The sequence below is a fragment of the Phalacrocorax carbo genome, chromosome 6 (genome assembly GCF_963921805.1).
Source record: "Phalacrocorax carbo chromosome 6, bPhaCar2.1, whole genome shotgun sequence".
Taxonomy (NCBI): domain Eukaryota; kingdom Metazoa; phylum Chordata; class Aves; order Suliformes; family Phalacrocoracidae; genus Phalacrocorax; species Phalacrocorax carbo.
Window position 1 is genome coordinate 9,265,881 of NC_087518.1, and position 19,388 is coordinate 9,285,268.

The following is a 19,388-nucleotide window of genomic DNA, read 5'->3' on the forward strand; positions in this document are numbered from 1 at the left end:
GCCCGCTGCATCGGCCGCGGCTGATAGTGGGGAGGAGGTTTGCAGAGCCCCGGACACACACGCACACGCACATCACTTCTCAGAGGTGGCAGTGCCGTAGCGCCCGGCGAGGAGGGGACTTGGTAAGTCACCAGCCGGCACCGCCGGCAGCTCGCTCACAATCAACAGCCTGGCACGTTAAGTCCCGGAGCGGGGATTTTTCCCCCTCCAGAACACCGGTGTTTGCTCATAAAGCCTCTTGCTCCACACGGCCGAGCAAAACGAGGTTTCTAGGCGCTTCCCCTGGGTGTTTCTTTAACGAGTCGCAGCCCAAGCGTGCCCGTTAGCTCCACTTAAGCGGTGAGAGCAGGAGGGGACCCCGCCGCCCCTCGGAGCGTGCGGCGGGTCGCGGTGGGCACGCCGTCGCCTGCCCGCTGCGGCGCGTTGCCGCCGAGCGCCGCGCAGGCTGGAAAACTTCTCCCGCTTGGCCCGGCCAGGCCAGCGAAGAGTTTTCTAGAAATATCTGTAAATGAATAGCTGCCATCAATCATTGTCATTCCTTTATTTCATGTCTCCTGATGAGGTTGACTAGTGTCATTGTTTGTTACTGTCCAAACCACATCTTCATTCTTGTAATGTCAAGCAGATATGACAAGCACACATTTTCCAGATGAGTAAGATACAAAGTCACCTTTTAATTTACAGTTGTTTGGGTTTTTTTGTTTGTTGGTTTTGTTTTGTTTTTTTTTAATAAGCAAACGTGTCATAAAATTTACTGGATGTTCAGTTGCCTTTGGTACTAGAACAAAGTCACTCATTAACGAAAAGAAATAAATTTGGAGTAAGAAATTCTTACAATAAAATGGCTACCTAAAGCCTTTTATAACAAGAATTCTTTTATGGAGCTTGTCCCCCACTATTAACTTCACTGCTCTCAGAGCAAAATCTGCCAAAATTATTGCTGGAGCAAAAGAAATGCAGAGGGCAGGGAAATGCATTTTAAAAAAAAAAAACAGAATGAGAGATTTGACTGTTTTGCCTCTTCATTTTTAAATAACAGCTAGATAAAGAGAAATACAGCCTTCAGAGGACCCAATGGTGGGACAGTCCTTTGGTTTTCATTATTGTTGTTGTTGTTGTTGTTGAAATCTTTGTGTTCCCGACACTGGCAGATTTTTAAGACTCTGATTTCTAACACTTGTAGGGATTGTGTGTGTGACCAGGGGGCCAGTTAATGGAGTCAGTATAAAATCCAAACTAGATAAAAACGAACAAAATAAACCCGGCAGTATTTTAAAAAGGCCATAATGTAGGTGACCAAGTGTAATATAAAAGGCCAGAGTCTGCAGTTTTCCAGAAGAAAGGTTCATGGAGTCTGTGCTGCCAATTTACCTCCGCTGGCAGCCTCCCTTCCGAGACCACCATCGAACACCTTTCAGCTGCAGTTGTGTGCAGCTTGTCTAAATATGTAAGATAACTTTTGTGGGCCTGCAGCAGCATTTTGGCTGGGGCCCCGAACAAAGAAGCACCAGTGAGCTTGGCACGGCACCTTGGGAAGGGATTGTAAATTACTGGAGCATCATATAACTTTCTTTCTTTGGTTTCTCCTTTCTTTTTAGCTAGCATAACAGAGCAGGGTCAAAAAAGCAACCGTATTTGACTGAAACAATTAATTTAAAGTACTTGCAATTTAGCTGTACAGTTTGGGTGCGAATATTAGCCAATTTTGTAATTTGGTTAAAATCTCATTCAAACTGTACAAGCCATTTTGAAGGAGGATGGATTATGTATAAAACTTACTTAATATGCAGATGTTGGCATTATTTTAAATCACACAGGCCAGCTGTCTGGAGCAAAGGGCCAATATATTTAGATCTATCCTATCCTGTTTGTATTGCCTAGGAAGCTTAATGCTTTTGGTGTACTTTGACTCCTAAATTTCATTTTTAAAAGTGAGTCCATTGTAAAAATCAAAACGCAGAAATAGATTGCAAGTTGCATGGCATGTTTATTTTCTAACAATTTATAGGGAAGGTGAGTTTAGTGTCAGATTTTCCTTTTTAACCTGCTCCTAGTTATTCTTAAGGATTTTAAGCATCTGGCCCAGAGCAGATATTCCATTTAGGAGAGATACATATGTGTATTACCATTCTCCAAAGACATCTCCAGTTCAAACCATGCCGGCTTTATCCCCTGGGTGGGCGATGTGTATCCACCCAGCCCCACAGCTCTGCTGATGCTGAATGATGTGATCATGCCAGAACTGCGGTGCTGGGCAGCGGCACGGAGAGCTGCGGCTGGTCATCTTCCCTCCCACGGCAGAAAACCACATTTTAAACCACTGACCAAGCAGAAGTCATGCAGCTCTCACTTTTTTGGTCGCTTGAGCTCACGCGGTGCCATGTCTGATGCCTCTCTCTTCAGGTTGTTCTGAGGTGGTTCTAACAAATGGGCTTTCAAGCAGGCACCCAACGAGATGCTCAGTAAGGTGTTGCTTCGCGGTGATTAATGAAAGTAAACTTGCCCCTGATTACGGACAGTCATGAAGGCCATTTAAGCGCTGTGTCAGTTCTCAGGGCTTGGCAGGGCACTTGTCTGTGCCCTCGCCTTGGGCAGGGAGATCTTAAAATGCCCAGGACAGACTCTCAGCTCCATCGTAACCAGCAGAGCTTTGGCTGGTTCACACCAACCAAAGGTCTGGTCTGTGTCCACCTTGTTGAGAGAACATAAAGCAGGAAAATGCTAATTAGTTTGGAGTAAAAAAAATAGTCATTTCAAACATGCTTTCTAGCACATAGTCTCAAAAAAGTTCACCAGCTAAAGGGCTAGAGGACTCTTCAAATTTCCAGCTGATTTACTCAGCTCTCAGAGCCTCGTTGGCTGAGCAGGAGGATTGACAGTGTATCAGGGCTCCTAATTGAAAAGTAATAAAATCTCTGAGCGAAGCTGGCAAATGAAGGCCTCCAGCCAATTTGTCAGCTTGCAGTCAACTCAGAGGAGCTGGGCAGAGCAGCAAGCCATTAAAAATAGTCTGATAATATCTGTTAAAACATTTTGCGGGCACTAGGGATGGAATCGAAAACAGCGTAGACAAACTCTTTGGGAGTGAATTCAATCAAATCGATCTTGGCCCAGAGGGACAAGAGACAAAGGAGCAGAAAGCTGTCAAAACAGACAGCAGCCAGCCCGTGCCATGAGCCCCAGGGCTGGGTGGGCTTCGCATCCCATGCCCAGGGATGCTGGAGAGGTGCCGTGGAGGTGATGTGCTTGTCGGGGAGGTTGTCCCTGTCCCCCGAGCCAGCCCTCACGCTGCCACATCAATCGGTACCGGCAGCGGCTGCTTCTGTGTCCGTGCTGAATGCACGGAGCTGCTGGCAGGGGCGGAGGGAGGGAATGGCACCAGGGAGAGAAGCAGGGGAGAGGCAGCGGGACCCGGCGCACGGAGCAAAACAGGGGAGTGGGCCCTCAAAAATTAACCAGCTGTAGGAAAAATAATCAGTGTTTATTCAGCAGGGTTTTAATGAGGAAAATTGCCAGCTACTGCTGAATTAAGTATTGCTAGCAGCTAATTGAAATGTTACATGTTTTAATTTGTCTGATTTCTTTCCAGTGGGTGATGTTATTTATATAGTTTGTATATAGCTAACGACAGACTATACAGAAAATGTAAAGATTGCTTCCAATGATCAGTAATATCTGAGACCACAGACATGAACGAGGTATTTAGGAAGACATGCCATCCTTCACAGCTTAATATTAAATAGTAAAGCATATGTAAAAGAACACTATCTCATGATCATTTAAAGCTCCTTTTATTCTTTTTTTTTTTTTAATTAAGGATTTTTGTTTCTTCTGGTAAAGAGGGATTTTGTTTTAAAACAAATACAGTTACCATATACTACTATTGCAGAAAACTGCATTTTTTGTGTCCTTTCAGCCACATTGTTTCAAGGCCACCCAGTTCCCCTAGGAGGCTATAAACAGGGGAAGGATTTAAATCCTGTTCTCTTTGTCGAGGATTTGGCAAGAACCCATATAGTAGGAAGCTGAGCATGGACAAAACCGAGTGAAAGGTGTCCTTTAATTCCCCGACCGCTGGTAGAACAAAGCCTGCTCCCAGCGGGGTCTCGGCTGGCCGCACCCAGGCCGGCTTGGCGGCTTCATTTCAACTGCTGAATTTGGTGTATTTTTAGTTAACCATGTTGAGATTAATTAATTAGCCCCTAGGAGTTAGTGCCCATAAACGTCACCCAAAGCAGAGAAGTGTGAATACGTTGAGGCTGTTAATTCACCCAAAAATGGCAGCTCATAATCCAGGCAGGGGAAATTCAGCCCCTCCGTTGAGATGACTGGCAGCTCCTGTGCACTACTGGGTTACTGCCTCAGTGACAACAAACTACATATCAATTTAACTTCTTAGCAATGCTTAAAAGAGCATCTTTTTATTTCGGTGAGGTAGCATTTAAAGTTGCCATTAGAAAAAAAATTGCCGCAGGGAGACAAACATTGGCATTTGGATAAAGAACAACGTAACTGGTTTGATACCTAGAAAACCTAGTAAATGTAGAGAAAAATGCTACAGCTGTAGCTTCATTAGAATGGCAGAATCTATTATAATTAACTGCAACTAACTAAATAGGGGCTAATTTACTTACGTGAGCCAAAATTCTGTTAACTTGTAGCGTATTGTAAGATACAGAGTGAGTTCTTGGGTTTGTGTTCTGGTTCTAAGTACAGAATAAATGCACTATAATGAGCAGCTGACAAGATGTTAATCCTAAAATCTTTTGCCTAAATGCAATAAGATAGTCCATAACTGATGCAAGTTGACAATGGGAGGTGAAAAGTGTACTGTATAGCCTGCAAAGAGAAAAGTTAATGGCAATGTAGGGGAGAGGAGATATTTAGCTTTCATGCTTCATATTGTATATTTTTTTTCTGTTGTATTTGTCAACTAAAATGTCTTATATCTCTCTAAATGGTGTCTTTCTCTATATGTATAAATGAACAGATGCAGATAGAGCTCAAAAGCATGGCATGGATGAATTTATCTCTTCCAATCCCTGTAACTTTGACCACGCTTCACTCTTTGAGATGGTTCAGCGCCTCACTTTGGACCACAGACTTAATGATTCCTATTCTTGTCTGGCAAGTATATTCTTTGGTCTCTAGTGATATAAACATCAAGCAGCAAAGTCAAAGCTAGTGCAAGTGGGGCTAATCCCCCTGTTGCTGGAAGATTGACTTCTGTTTACACCAGGTTTGAATTTGGCCAAGAGGTATTTTCTTTTGAGAGGCTACCTGCAGTAAACTGACTGCTGTTCTTCTCCAGTTGCACTGTCTTTACCATTTCTGTTTGCAATGCTTAAAATGTTTCTTCCTGCAAAGGCAAACGCCAATGTGGGGATGTGAAGTAGAGCGCAGTGTTTTGCAGCCTCCCACACTGCCTTCCAGAGTCTTCTGGATGAAAGAACAGGGAAAAGATGACGGTCTGGTACCACCTCCCATGTCAGTGGAGTCCCACCAGGAGTAACTGTGGCCCAGCTTTGTGTCTCTTTATGAGCAGGGATCCCAAGCAGGTAACATATGGGACTAGGTGGATAACTGCAGTGAAGCTGCAGTCTGTCCACGCTCATGTAGTCGCATGCCCACCCTGATTATCCTCATGAGCACAGGTTGCAGCTCTCAGCCCATTCCTGTGTAACATGTCTATAGGACAGTGGCACTGAGATGCTCCAGGACAGCTTGTAGCCTTTGGCTGGGGTGCAGTGCTTGGGGGCTCTTAGGTATTGTGAGGATTTAAATGACAAATAACCTTTAACAATACAATTTTGAACAATTAATTTCAAACAATTCAAACAATTAATTTTTAGTGGTTTTGGCGGGGAGGATGAAGAGGCTCTTAGGTTTTGAGAAAACAATGGGACAAAGCCTTTCTAGAGGGGTCTGAAATGCTGATCCGGTCCTGAACACGGCATGGGACAGATCCTGACCTGCCACCACAGGTTGCACAGAAACCTTCACACTGGGGTCTGTGTCTTCAGGAGAAGGACCACCCTATTCCAATAGCCCTCATCCTTTGGCAGCTGTGCAGTCCCTGGAGCTGGGACTCTTGAGTTGCTTGCTGTTAAAAGCAACAACCTGGAAACAAAACTGAGCACTTGGCAGTAAGGCTGTCAGTCTCAAATCCTCTCCTCCACACCCCCGTCCACCATGGTACTCCTCTCACCTGCTCTGTTCCTTGTGCCACACACAAGGGCTGATCTCCCCAGAAAGGCTAAGATCCAGTAAATGCCATTAGCAGTAGTGAGTTGTCACCTTCCTGATGAGAGACAAAGCTAGGAGGAACAGTTGTGGACATCCCCTGAGGTAAGGATGGGATGGGGAACACTGCAGTGTGCACTTTACCCACAGATGCCCAAGTGATACATGTAGGCTTGGTAGGAGCATTGTCAGACCGGCAGCAGGTTTCTCACCAATTCCATCAAGGTCTTTGCTCCAGCAGGCGGTGAATTTGGCATGCAGCTTCTGCCCCCACGCATGGCTGACCCTAGGAGGAGCATCCCCATCCATGCATGTCTGACAGGTTGGCTTGCAGCTGGTTTGTCTCTGTGCAGTCTTGGGCCTGGTGAGAGAGCTGTCGCCGTTGAATTAAATTCACGAAGAGGTGCAAGGCCATCACAGAAAATGATTAACAATGTTTCTCTTCAAGAAACTCCCCCCAGCCACACTTTTGCTTGTATCACGATGTTTAAGCCCTTGTTAGAAGCTACCGGAGTGATGGAGCTCCCCTCAGCACCAAGGCTTGTACCCCTTCAATGTGGAGCATCACCAGTTAACCATCTTCTTTCAAATCACCCATTGCAGAGCGTTATAAAGAAGAGAATAATGACCTGTGCTTACCTATGCTTGGATTTCACATGGGTTTTTTACTTATTTTACTATGGTTTTGTCCTAATTATGGTGTAAAAAACCAGGCTGACCTCAAAATTTGAGTTCAACTGCAAAGAGCTCCCATTGCCCTTGTTATGTCTTTGCGATGTTGGTGATACCACTGCACTGGCTTGCCTGGAGGAGCTGTGAGCCCGTGGTAAGCCTGCTGTCTCTGCTCTGTGTGCCGCTGGGCAATTGTTGTTCTCCCTACAGGACATTCCCATGCAAGTTCCCACAGAGTTTTGATTCATCACACATCACCTTGTTTTCAAACATGGACGTGGAGGTGCCAGGGAGGACTTACGCAGACGCAGTGGCTTACCCTGACACACAAGATAACTCAGCATTGCCTCATTTCTATGGAACCAGGTTAAACAAAGTTATTGCAAGCCCACTCGCTGGCTGAGCCGGGCATCCCTATGAAAACAAATAAACTGGCTGCCTAATCTCAGCTATGGCAGAAGTGATGTTTGCTGGCAAAGAACACTGTGCTGGGGAAAGGGAAGAGCCTTGTCTGAATCGTTTGCTGAGGGCTCCTGCCTATCATCCACAAACCTGCAGCACAGTCACATTCACAACTCTTCCTGGACTTTTGGGAAGAGTATGTAGGTCTTCCAGCTTAGTATGGACCCTACACACGTGTGGGTCTTCGTTCGTTTCTGCTTGGACATGTGCGTTATTCCTGAGACTGCTCTTCAACTCTTTCCAAGACTTCCCAACCTACTGCCGGCACCCAGCTTATGCAGCTGGGTCCCTGCTGGAGCTGTGTTTCCCATGACGTGTCAGCATTGATGGGATTCACATAATACAGCACAGCATGTACTGAGGAAAGGTGGTCTTCCAGAGTGCCCAGCTTAGCTGAGAAGATATGAAGGAAACAGATTAAAAGGTCCATAAAGCAGACTACCAAAATGAAGTTGTTCTGTTTAACCTATATAGATGATGAGAAAATCCAGCTACTGAAAAGTGAAAATCTTCCCTCAGAAACCCTGGTTTTCATAAAAGCTGCATTTACCATTAGAAAAATTGCCAGCGATTCACCCACCCTGACCAAGCCTTGCTTTACCCAGCTTCAAAGCTCCCGTTGCACTCCCCACTGGTGCCTGGGACACATATCCTCTTCTTGATGCAGTTCAGCTTGTTGAACACGGTCAGTTGAGCTCCCTGTGCTCTGTGGCCTTCCTCCAACATCCCCTCTAGTTTTCCTCATGCCGTTGAAGACCATCTGGGAGACCAAACTGAGCTACACCTAGCTGCACTGGGGTGAGACACCCGGTGTGTCACCACTATCAGCTGCGTTTGCCAGACTGGCTGGTTTTCAGCTGGTTGTGCCAGGCAAATCTTCATCAAGAGCCAGGATCTGCCTGAAGATGTGGGGGATTTGTCTGAACACTGCCTTTCATCAAACCTTAGATTTTTTCTGGGGCTGTGGGGAGCTGCATTTACTGCTCCTTTGGAGCCCCGTTCAGCAGCAGGATTTTTATTTCATACCTCTGCTGTGCAAAAGGAAACCACCTGGTCCTCCTAGGCTCTGGATCTCTCCACCGGTAGTCTGCTTGCCCATGCTCTCATGAAGTATCGTGGTACAAGGCTCGTCACTGAACCTCTGAGCTTCTGCTCAGGCTTTCCCTCAGTGAACCATGGCAGCAGTCTTGAGTGGTTGCCCCACCCCTTCTGTCTGCCTGAGGACCAGCACTTCTCAGCGCCTGGTACAAGGGAGTGATGTGGGGTGCGCTGGATCACTGGGTTCAGCCTCCTGCTTCTTTCATCCCAAACTCTGGACTTGAAACCTGGCTCCAGCGAAATTAGTGCCAGCCTTCCCGATCGTGTCAGTAGGGCCAAGATTCCACCCCATAGGGAGGACTGAGTCCTTTGTATATATTAGGTGAATATAACAATTTCAACTGCATTTCTACCCCAGTAACGAAATGCACACGTCTTTCTATGACAGAACAGTTATGGCATTTCTATATTTTTACCATGCCTGATCGCCAAAGACTTGTGTGAAGAGAGAGGCAAGGGGAAGAGACGGTCCAAGGAGGTAGCAAACAGGCAACGTCAGAAAATCCAGAATCAAGCATAATACCACCAACCAAAAAGCAAACAAAAATACCGTTAAAAGCAGTGAAGGCAAATATACCCCTCCCAAAAAATAGCCTTCCAGAGTGCCGTCCCATCTGCATTGTTCTGTGGCTTCATTTTGAAATGTGCACTTCTAGTGATCCCAGAACTGTAGCTACTCCCTATATCTATCATTTTCCCCTCATTATTTTAATTCTTTTCTCAATCTGTTTTGGAGTTGGCCCAATAAGGATGAGCAAATCCTTCTCTATGTCTTTGAGCTCTTAATTGATATTTCTTCAACTCTTTTCAAAGCAGCTATTTTGGCATCTAGAAAAGATTTGGTGTCATCTGAGTGGTAGAAAATATATTTTAATCTTTCACAGCAGTGTTGTTTCTAAGATGTAGCATTTGGGGTAACAGATGGGGTGGCAAAGAAGTTGCCTATAGGGGCAGTGCTCTGCCTCAACTACTCTCCCGCCCGCTGCAGGAACTTTTCAATTAAACGATGAAAGATTTTGCAGCTTGATGCATTCCAGAGCTGCGTCTTAGCAATTGTTTAGCACCCAAATTTCCATGTAAATATTGACGGTTTTGCAGCATTTTGAAAAGCAATCTACAAGAATATTCTTGTTCTCGCTAGTGCCTTCCCCAAAGGCAGAGGCACGCTCCACTTCGGCTGTCCCGGGATGTTCACCGCAGCCATCCCGTCACGGGGAAGGGCGTCCTCCTCGGGAGCACAGACGTTGCACCACAAGCCATGTGTCACCAGGCCCTCAGGACTGACAGACAGAAATAGTCTGAGGTTTCTGGATGTGTAAAGAAACCCTGATTGTGAGCAGAGCTTCTCCTTGCTTCGATGCCAAGGAGGTGGTCAATGGCAGAGCACGTCACCAGCGGTTGCAATACAGACGATGGGAAACATCCCTTTCTGATCCTGCGGAGCTGCCTTCCTCCGTCTGCAGGACGTTGCCACCTGCCAGATGCAAGAGAAGTCATTATTCAGTGTAATCCTCCATGCTCTTCCCCCATATCAGTCTTCTTGCTCCTGGCCAAGTGTATAATTCCATCCCCGAAATGAGATTACTGTTTCACGCTGTTTAAATAACCAAACCTTTGTCATGTCCTAAAGGTGCAAGGTGTCTTTTTTTTTTTTTTAACTTTTTTCCTTTTTTTCTTTGCTTTTTTTCTTTTTTTCTTTTTTATTTTTTTGCTAGGCACTGACATGAAATGGCCTAACTTTTCAGCATTTTAAATGACATTTCCCTTTAATGGTAGCATAATGTGTTTTTATGAACAGTAGCACTGAGTATATGCTGTGTTTGATGATATACAGACTGTATTGTTTAAGAGTGACCTCTCTCCTTTTTCCTTAACATAGCCTTAGGTTTGTATTTCTTTTATTAGAACAGTTGACCACTATACCTCCAAATCTGATAGCCTTTGTATTTAATAACTTATATTTAAAATCAAGTCTCTTTATTTCTAAACAGGGCTGGTTTAGTCCTGGCCAGGTCTTTGTGCTAGATGAGTATTGTGCACGTAATGGAGTGAGAGGCTGTCACAGACATCTCTGCTACCTCAGAGATTTGCTAGAGCGCGCAGAAAACGGAGCTATGATTGACCCCACCTTACTTCACTACAGCTTTGCCTTTTGTGCATCACATGTTCATGGCAACAGGTAAGGAATTCTTCTCAGCTAGCAGCTCCCTGCCAGCAAGGGATGACTTTGTCAAATATAGGTTTCCTTGGATAATGCACAACAGTCCCCAATTTGTTTTCACAGTGGATGTTTGGCAGCAGCGCTTCTAGTGGCATAGTTGGTTTGTTTGTTTGTTTCATTGCTTGTTTAATGTAAGCAATAAAAATGCACGTAGAGGATCCAGGAATGAGGGTTTTTAACTTTCTTACCCAGGCACCTGCTAGATGCAGTTCTGGACAAGATAGAGCTGAAGTACAAGTGATGTCATGGGCTGAATAAATAGAAGTAAACAATATACTGTGCTGATTTAATTGCTGTGTGAGAGGATCTGACAAGTTGCAGCAGTATCAAACTTCAGTGTTCAGAAGGGCTTTAAGCCCTCGGGCACCCATTTAAAGTCTGTGTGACATCAGTTCAGAAATTGCTTAGACAAAACTGAAAATTTTGTCTTGCTCTGTTGCAAAGCAATATAAATTTCAGAAGTAGCCCATTCCTTTCTCTCAAATGTGGCAAATCTTTGGTGGGAGGAACTGGAGCTGTGCTTTCTCCTTTTCTATTTATTTTGTTGAAAGCTCTAGCATCTATTGCAGCTTCTTCTGCTGCTTTTTTTTCTGTAATGTTGCATTATATACTTTGATGTATCACCCTCTATCCTGCATATGCTGCTGAAGAAAGGAATGTTATGAAATAATTACGTGTTTTCATAAACCGTCTGGTAAATACCATGACACACATCGCCCAGGTTTCACATTGCAAGGCTGCCGCTTGCCTTTGAGTTACTTTCATACATCTTGTCATGGAAACCGAGTGTTTGCTTCCTTAGTTTCTTTTTTAGTTCTGACTTTCTTTTACTATTTCGTTCCTTCTTTGCCAATTGTTATTTGATTTCAGTTGTTTGCTTTCAGTTTAGTTTCCTTTTGTTTTATTTTGAGTTTTTTCATGCTTTCTTCTTGTTTCTTTCACTTTCGCTGCTGGCCTTGCCCCCGTGTTTCAATCACTCCCCAAAGCCAACACATGGCAGAATTACTTGGTGGGTCACAGCCAAGTGCAGACGGCGAGGGGGGCAAAGTGTCTCATGCCTCTGCCGCTGAAGTGGAAACAAAAAAGGATTCCAAAAAGGAGTCCAAAAAAAGGAAAGATTCCAAATCCCAGCCGAATCCAGAGCCAAAAAGGTAAGCAAAAGTGTGCAGTGCACAGAAGTGTGTTGTGGAGGGCACCGGGCTCCTCAGTCACTGAGCACACTGGGCAGTTTGGGTCCCTGCGGCACGAGGAGACCCACTGCAGAACCGGGATTCGGGTCGTACACTCTCCTGGGAGTTGGATGGCATTTGGGCACCCCGGCCCCACAGGGGGTCAGGGCATTGAGCTTTTTAGGCGTGTGTTTAGGAGGTGGCTGACACAGCGTGGAGGGCTTGAGACTGGGCAGGGGAAACTGGCTGCCCCCGTCGCCCTCTTCCATAGGCAGGGCTCATCCTGGCAGGAGGCTCTTTTGGGGACTGAACAGAGCTCAAAGCCTGTTTGGCCCATAATGGAGAGAAGGTTGGATGCAGGTCACAGCTGCCCTGTGTACATCTTCACAGGGTCCAGCATAGCCAGGGCCAGAGCCTCCTCTGCATGGGGGCTGGTGGCAAGAGGTATGTGACGGTACTGGCCATGGCGACGCCCTGCCATTCCTGCCCCATGGGGCACAGAGTTGTAGGCTCAAGAAAATGTCTTGCTGTAAAACTCATGTGGTGTGTGGACCCCAGTCCCAGGGCTGTACAGCTGTCCAAGGGCTGCGTGTGGCTGCTGCACCTTGCCGGCAGACCGCTGGACCCTGCCAAAGGGGCAGCTCGTCCACGCACAGGTTCGAGCAATTCATTTAAAATATTCCAGGAAAGGTACAAGATGTTTTGCTGTGACTTAGCTGTCTTTAGCTGATGGTTGACTTCACATCAGAAGGCTGAAGGTTCATATTCCTTCTCGGTCGTTGCTCTCTCTGTTGCCACACGGGAGTTGCAAGGCATTGCACGTTCTTACCCAGGGCAGGCTCTGCGTAATGCCCAGGAGCCGGAGGAGTTTGTTATGGAGACTGCGGGGTAAGGTTTCTGGCCTCTGCTGTCGGGAGGTCACAAAAAGGGACCGCAGGGGATCTGAGGGAAAACATGACTCTGTATCTTTCATGCCTACTATCAGAAATCTGAATATCAGAGCGGAAAAGTCACGATTTATTTTCAGAAAGCTGCTTAGGCCACATGTATCGTGCATTTGTGAGCTGGCTGGCAGAGAGCGATGGAAAGCCAATATTTACCCATGCTGTCCTTACTGGCAATGTGTGTAAAGCCTGGTTTGCTTTAGCTACATCCCTTCCTCCTACCTGCCGCCACCATACATTGCTCATCGCCTTGGGGCTGGCCATGCTCTTCCCAGGAAACCTATAGCTCATGGCAGAGCTGAAAACTTCCTGTGTCAGATTTGTTGAGGTGGGAGCATGCATGCCCCGGGACCCGGCACAGCGTCCGACGGAGCATCTTCAAGCAGCCCTGCGGCATGCATTGTGTTGTTATTGGTATGCGTGGTGGTCTGGGAAAGATTCAAGTTATGAGACATTTCTCTGTTTAACAAAGGCTTCTTTTTCTGTCAAATCTGAGAAAGTGCCAATTTTCTTTATTAAAGGAAGTTCCTTCACTTTTAGACAGTAAAAAGACCCGAACGGGTGGTTTAGCTTTCTCCAGAATGAGGTTGGCTGTCAGTCAGAATATGCCACCCAGTAATGAAGGTCGAGCAGGGAGATAATTTCATGTGGCTATCAATCTCCTGTATTAGCAGCAGACAGTGATGGAGCTGAGGTGGGCTGTCTGTTTGTATCGTGTTCGCGTAAGGTCAGGCAGCGAGACAACAGTCGCTCGCAGTCAGCGGGGAAGTGCAGGCAGGCTGCGGTGCGGATGCCGAGGACAGCCTGAAGGTCAAGGCTGACAGGATGACAGGCGTCAGCGCGGGGACGATGCCTCCGTGCCTGTCCTGCTCCCGCCTCCGCGGCACGGCCGCCGCACCGCAGCCGGGATGGGAGCGGGACGGCTGCTCGTGGAAATGCACCTCCAGCTTGGAGCTGACCCTGCGGCCGCAGCAGGTGCAATGGTCAAAATGTGATTTGGGGGATATTTTGGAGCCCTGTTGCTTCATGTGTCAGGGTTTGGTTCTCCTCGCCTCCTTTGGGCTCCTGTACCTTATTCAGACCCCTGAAAGGCTGACATAATTTCTCTAAATGCAGGCTGTAAATCACTGCTATTTGCATGACAATCCCCTTAATTTTTCTGTTAATATCATCCTTTTCCAAGTAAAAATGGAGTTAAATGTAAATTGTTTGTACTAAGTTTCACCTCCTGCAGACACCTGAACATGTAACATGCAGGCTGTCGGAAGGGCAGGGGCCAGCAAGAGGCAAAGACTGCTGAATATCCGCATGGTTCGCTGTTACCCAGGTACTTGCTTGTCATTAAGACTGAGGAGGTCAAGGCTTTTGCACTGTTGTGGTCACTAGTGAGCTGATAGCAGGGTTTTGTCCACCAGGTATCACTGGATGGCTTTCGTAAAGTCCTGCCATTATGAAAGATGATGTGATTTCTGATGTATTTACCTGTGTGACAGGTAAGAAAGGCGTAGTGTTATTGAGGCATCTGACAACACATGCTGTGTGTTTATTGATGTCTGTTTGCTTTTGGTAACACCACCATAGTACTGAGGCTGTCACTTTCCTTTATCGACAGGCCTCCAAAAAATAGTGAAAGTAAGAAGCAGGAATGGTTTTAAGAGGACATCATGATTTGGGGTAAAATTATGAAAGGTTTTACTTGATCACCCAGGTCTTTCCCTGCCTTCTGTTTCCATGTTTGTCACTGTCCTCACGTTGGAGGGCTATGACAGTACTGCTGGCATCGTTTGACATGCAGAGAAGTGATGTGTTAGAGGAGCCTTGCCGCTTCTCTGTCTGCGCACAGGAGAGGCGTTGCAGAGCAGAAAGTTGAGCTCAGCTTTCCCAGGCCCAAAGTTAGCACCTAAACCTTGAAGGGTGACTCCTGCCCCTTTCAAAGGAGTGGCTTTTAGGGGTGACCTTGGTTTCACATGTGCCTTTTTGGATATAGCCACGTAATAACTTTCTTTTTATTTGTTGAAGCTGGCATCAAAAGAGACTCTTTCTATGCTTGCTAATCCTGAACTTTTAAATATAAGACTAAAATAATGATTGTGTGCATGCTAAGTATTAGAATACACTGAGCGTATCAAAATCAGGATGCCAGACTGAATCCCCTCCAGTCTAATAACGACTGAACACCATCATGCTCTGCAAGTTGTTCAATGACTATTTACCCAAGGTCCGAGCAGTTACCAGTCTCTCTATTAAATAATTTGGTATATGAGAGATTTACCTTTTTGTCTATAAGCTGTATTTTACAGAATCAAACTTGTTTTCAAGAAGTAGCTCTTTCGTTAGCTAGCATTAGCATTAGCTCTCATTAGTTTTTTACAACTGTAAGCCAGCAGAAATAATGTTATTGCCATAAACATTGAGGAATTGAAAAGTCTGCCTAACATATTTGTAATTATTTCCATTGTCTTCTAACTACATGTCTGGCTGTTTCATGTAAAGGCAAGATTTCCATACAGCTGGTTAAAAAAACAAAAAAGGACATTTTTGGTCCCTTAAAAGAAGTAGTAAATATAGGAACACTTTATCACAGTATCTTCCTATGCTTCCCGTAGTGCTTTGTGCTTAGTTTCCACAACTCATTCAGATTAATCGCCCTGGCTGCAGTAAGGCAGGTTTAAATCTGGCATGGCATAAAGCCGTGACCTTTCTTTAGGTGCCAGCTCCGTGTCCCGACCAGGTCGGCGATAAGTCCGCAGCGACACGGCGTGTGTTATGGCTGTCTGTCGGATGGGATCCAGTGTCTGTGCTGAAGAGAGGTGGGTTGCCAGCCACCAGCAGATAACCAGCTCCGTGTGGCTGGCTGACGTGATTCAGTACAATGGGTGTAGGATGGCAGTGCTCAGAAACCATCCGGTTCAGCCGCGGTACGTCAGGGGTGTAGATTGCACATGAGAAGCGATGAGCCGTGACTTGGCTCGGCGCTGTGGCGTGGAGGAGAGCCCAAGCAAAATGAAGGCAGGATTTGGGAGGATGAAATGGCTCCCATGCTCTGCAGCATCTCGAGCGCGCGGAGGGCTGGGCTGAACAAAGGGCTTTCAACCGACATTTCGCGCACGGTGTGAATTCCCAGAAGAAAGGGGAGTCGGGGAAAATCAATGTTTGCTGAATAAGCTTTTTTCAAGGGGTCTAAACAGGTGGGCTCTTTCAGGTCAGATTTGCTGGGGGAGATGTAGGAGGCAGCAGGCAGGCAGCTGTGGTCCTGCCCACATCCCCAGAGCCAGTCCCGGTGCAACCGGTGGGACTTCGCGCAGGCAAGTCTTCCTGCGAGGGATCCTTTGAAAGCCTATCCTGACACATGCCGTCCAAGGCACTAATCATCGATGTTTACTGTATAGCTCATATGTGCTGCACCTGGCAACCAGCAAGGGAGCTGAAGGCAGCACGTGTTTTATATTTGAGTTGTTACTTAAAAAATCAAATTATTTGCATCAGTTTTTGACATTGTTTTTTTCCCTTGGCTCTGTATGCCAGGGCTCACAGTGCGTGCAAAGATCTGTTTGCTACGTGTAAGCAATATTTTCCCCAGTAAAAAAAAAGTGTAGACAAGTTAAACATAAAAGGTGTAAAAGATGATATGTCTTTTCATTTATAAGCCACCATGGTATTTCATACAGGCGTATGTCAAAGAGATTAACCCACTAGCGTTATACTGTATATTTATAATTGCATACAAATGTATGCTATTTCTTCATATATTAGCCTTTGTTAAAAAATCATTTTGATATATTTGTTTTAGCAGCATAACTAGCCCTGGGGGCACTGGGTATAATTAGAAAAGGGCATGGGGGAGGCGGGGCTTGTAGAATAAAGCAGTGGCCTTAGGATCACAGGTCCTAATTATAATTTATAATTAACCCCGGAATTTGCACAAACCATCTAAGCTAAACAAGGACTATAATTTTTGCTGTTTAAATTGCAACCCTTTTTTTAATTTCACCACCTGGTTTGTTGATCGTTGTTTTCGTGGCTTAAAACTTAAAAACAAGGGGGGATTAGGAAAGCGGCATTTAAAACTTTTCATGTGAAATATTTACAGTGGGAATTTACTAGTTTAGAGCCAACATAGTGAATCTGCAGCAGAAGGAGTGATCTGAAACTTGTTTACTTATAATTAAATTTTTCCTTATTTATTTTTCCTGCCTTTTTTGCCCTTCTGCTTCCCTCCCTGCCCACAACTTCTGCCATACACCTCAAGTGTCCGTGAGCAGGAGCTAGAGAGAATAGGATGAAATTGTGTCTCTGCACAGATGGAGACGTTTATGTTGTTTGTTGACCTGAATTCATAGACCCAAACCCATTTTGTCCCTTGTGCCTCTGTATATACCATGTACACACAGAACTTTTTTTCACCCTTTTGCTCTCCTCTCATTCCCCATCACTGCTTCAGTGTAATAACAATGTGGTTGTGGATTGCGTGTGAGAACATCCATTTCCTCCAGCTGCATTTTAGCTAGCCTTGCTGCAGAAATGCTGCTCGCAGGAGGAGTCGCTGCTTCTGTCCATGAGATCAAATAGCAAATATCAAAGTTGAGCTGGAATCCTTTGCTGAAAACAAAATTGCCAATAAGCATCAGAACGAGCTAGTGCGTCTTGAGCTTCTCCTGGGGATTTTTTTCAACCCCATCAGCCACGTACTGGAATTGTCTAGAGCACAGAAGTGAATCTTAAATTATAGTGATGCTAAGCTATATACCCTTTGTGTTCTTGCAAAAGGGAAAATAAATATGTTCCCGCAAAAAGATTACATTTTCAAAGTATATTTGACTTGAATATTTAATTAGGTTTCAAAATTATCGAGCTAATAAATTAAGAGCAAGGCTTTGGGTAGTGTTTTTCCAGTTCTATGTATATCCTGCATTTGTCACTAATTAATGAGTTCCTAATGCTTCAGCTTCTGGGAAGATGAGCAACAAAGATTAACATAACTAGTAAATCTGAAGATGTGCAGCTGGGTTATAGTATTTGAAATTTGACAAAAACATTGGAAGTATTATTATTTGTGACATGGCTCAAGATGGGGGATTGTGAGGAAAGCAAAGATGACAGAACTGGTGCTAACCACTGTGACAACAACTTGAAAAGCAGCCGACATGACATCTTTCCTATCATGCTGCCGAAAATGTCAACTTTGTGAAGGACAGTGAGAAAATGGTTTGCCGAAAATTTGAAAGGTAGATTCAAGAGATGCTCATCATGTCAGATGCAATATAGTCTACAGCTGGGTGAGAAAGGGAGTCCTTGCTGTGGTGATGGCTCTCGGTTGGCAGGCCCTTCCAGACATCCGCGCTGCTCCAAAAATGGCTACAGCTGACCTGTAGATTGTCTCAAGTTTGCAGTGCATGATACACAAGGGTGGTGTGCATTTGCACCATGTGGGAGCCGCTGCATGGAGGGTCAGAGCCACCACGTTTGATGTCCTCCTGGCTCACAAAGACCCCAAGAAAGGTGAAGACGGGGGTGACCACGGGTTAAGCCTATATGGTCTACGTGCGCCTCGTTGGTTGGGTTGGCATCCCTTCGGGTGTTGTGACTTGGGTGAGAGCCCTGCTGGCCAGAGGTTTGCTCTCCAGAGCCCAGCCTTCATCTTTGTGTGGGTTAGTGTTTTCAAAGCGATGCTTCCAGAGCCACCACTACCCAGACAGGACGCGACTGATGTTGTCACATCAGCCTGTTTTGGGTGTCCAACACAAGTAGTTACACGGTGAGTTGTAAATAACCAGTTCTGGCAAAACCGAAGCCCTTTGAATACAGTGAAAAACTGATTCATGTGAAAGGACTGCAACCCAACCCAAGCTGTCAGATCCTGCCACTAAATCTCACCAGTTGAGGTTGTTGACCCAGCAAAGGGTAACATAACTTTCAGACCATTTCCAGTCCATCAGCAAATCACAGCCAGGGCAGGCAGCTTTTCCTATCTCGTTTGTCAGCGCTGATACAATTAACCTAGTGACACTCTGTGAGCTGTTATGGGTACGGGGGGGGAACCGAATGCCAAAAGTCAAATGAGGGCTTCAACCCTGCCCCTTAATGTGCGGCATTTATTGCGGTCTGCCTTGAATTATCTGCTCTTCTGCATGGGAGCAAACCAGGCACTGTGAGGTGCACAGCATCACAAAAGGCATTAATGTCTCTGTCTGAATATTAAATATTTTATGGAACTTTGGAATAAAAATATATTAAGCATGTTCAGACATTAATTTTTGCTCGATATCTAATTTGGGGGTTTTTTTGTGGCTTGCTCATTTCTTCAAAATAACTAGTCCTAATTAGGTACTAATGAGACCAGATCCATACTTCCAAAACTGTTTATGAAATGTGTTCCCCAGCTGAGACATTTTATCCAAGTTTCAGCCTAAATCTTTTTTTCCTTTTTTTTTTTCCCTTAATACACAACTGAATTTGGCAAATAATCAAGTAAAGATTTCTGATTAAATGCTGTTTAAAATTAAATACATCCTCTGGTATTCGAGTCTTTTTCTGTGTCCATGTTGCAAGTTTTACTTAATGTACATTTAGCTTTAAAAT

General features: G+C 45.3%; 1 protein-coding gene across 8 annotated transcripts in view; it reads left to right on the forward strand.

The window, feature by feature from the left end:
- CADPS (calcium dependent secretion activator) overlaps positions 1-19,388 on the forward strand; it is a 225,309-nt gene that overhangs the window by 131,081 nt on the left and 74,840 nt on the right. For all 8 annotated transcript variants that reach the window (XM_064453572.1, XM_064453576.1, XM_064453573.1 and 5 more), the window contains exons 12-13: positions 4,991-5,127; positions 10,467-10,654. In XM_064453572.1, the coding sequence (XP_064309642.1) occupies positions 4,991-5,127; positions 10,467-10,654 (325 nt within the window). The remainder of the gene's footprint in view (positions 1-4,990; positions 5,128-10,466; positions 10,655-19,388) is intronic.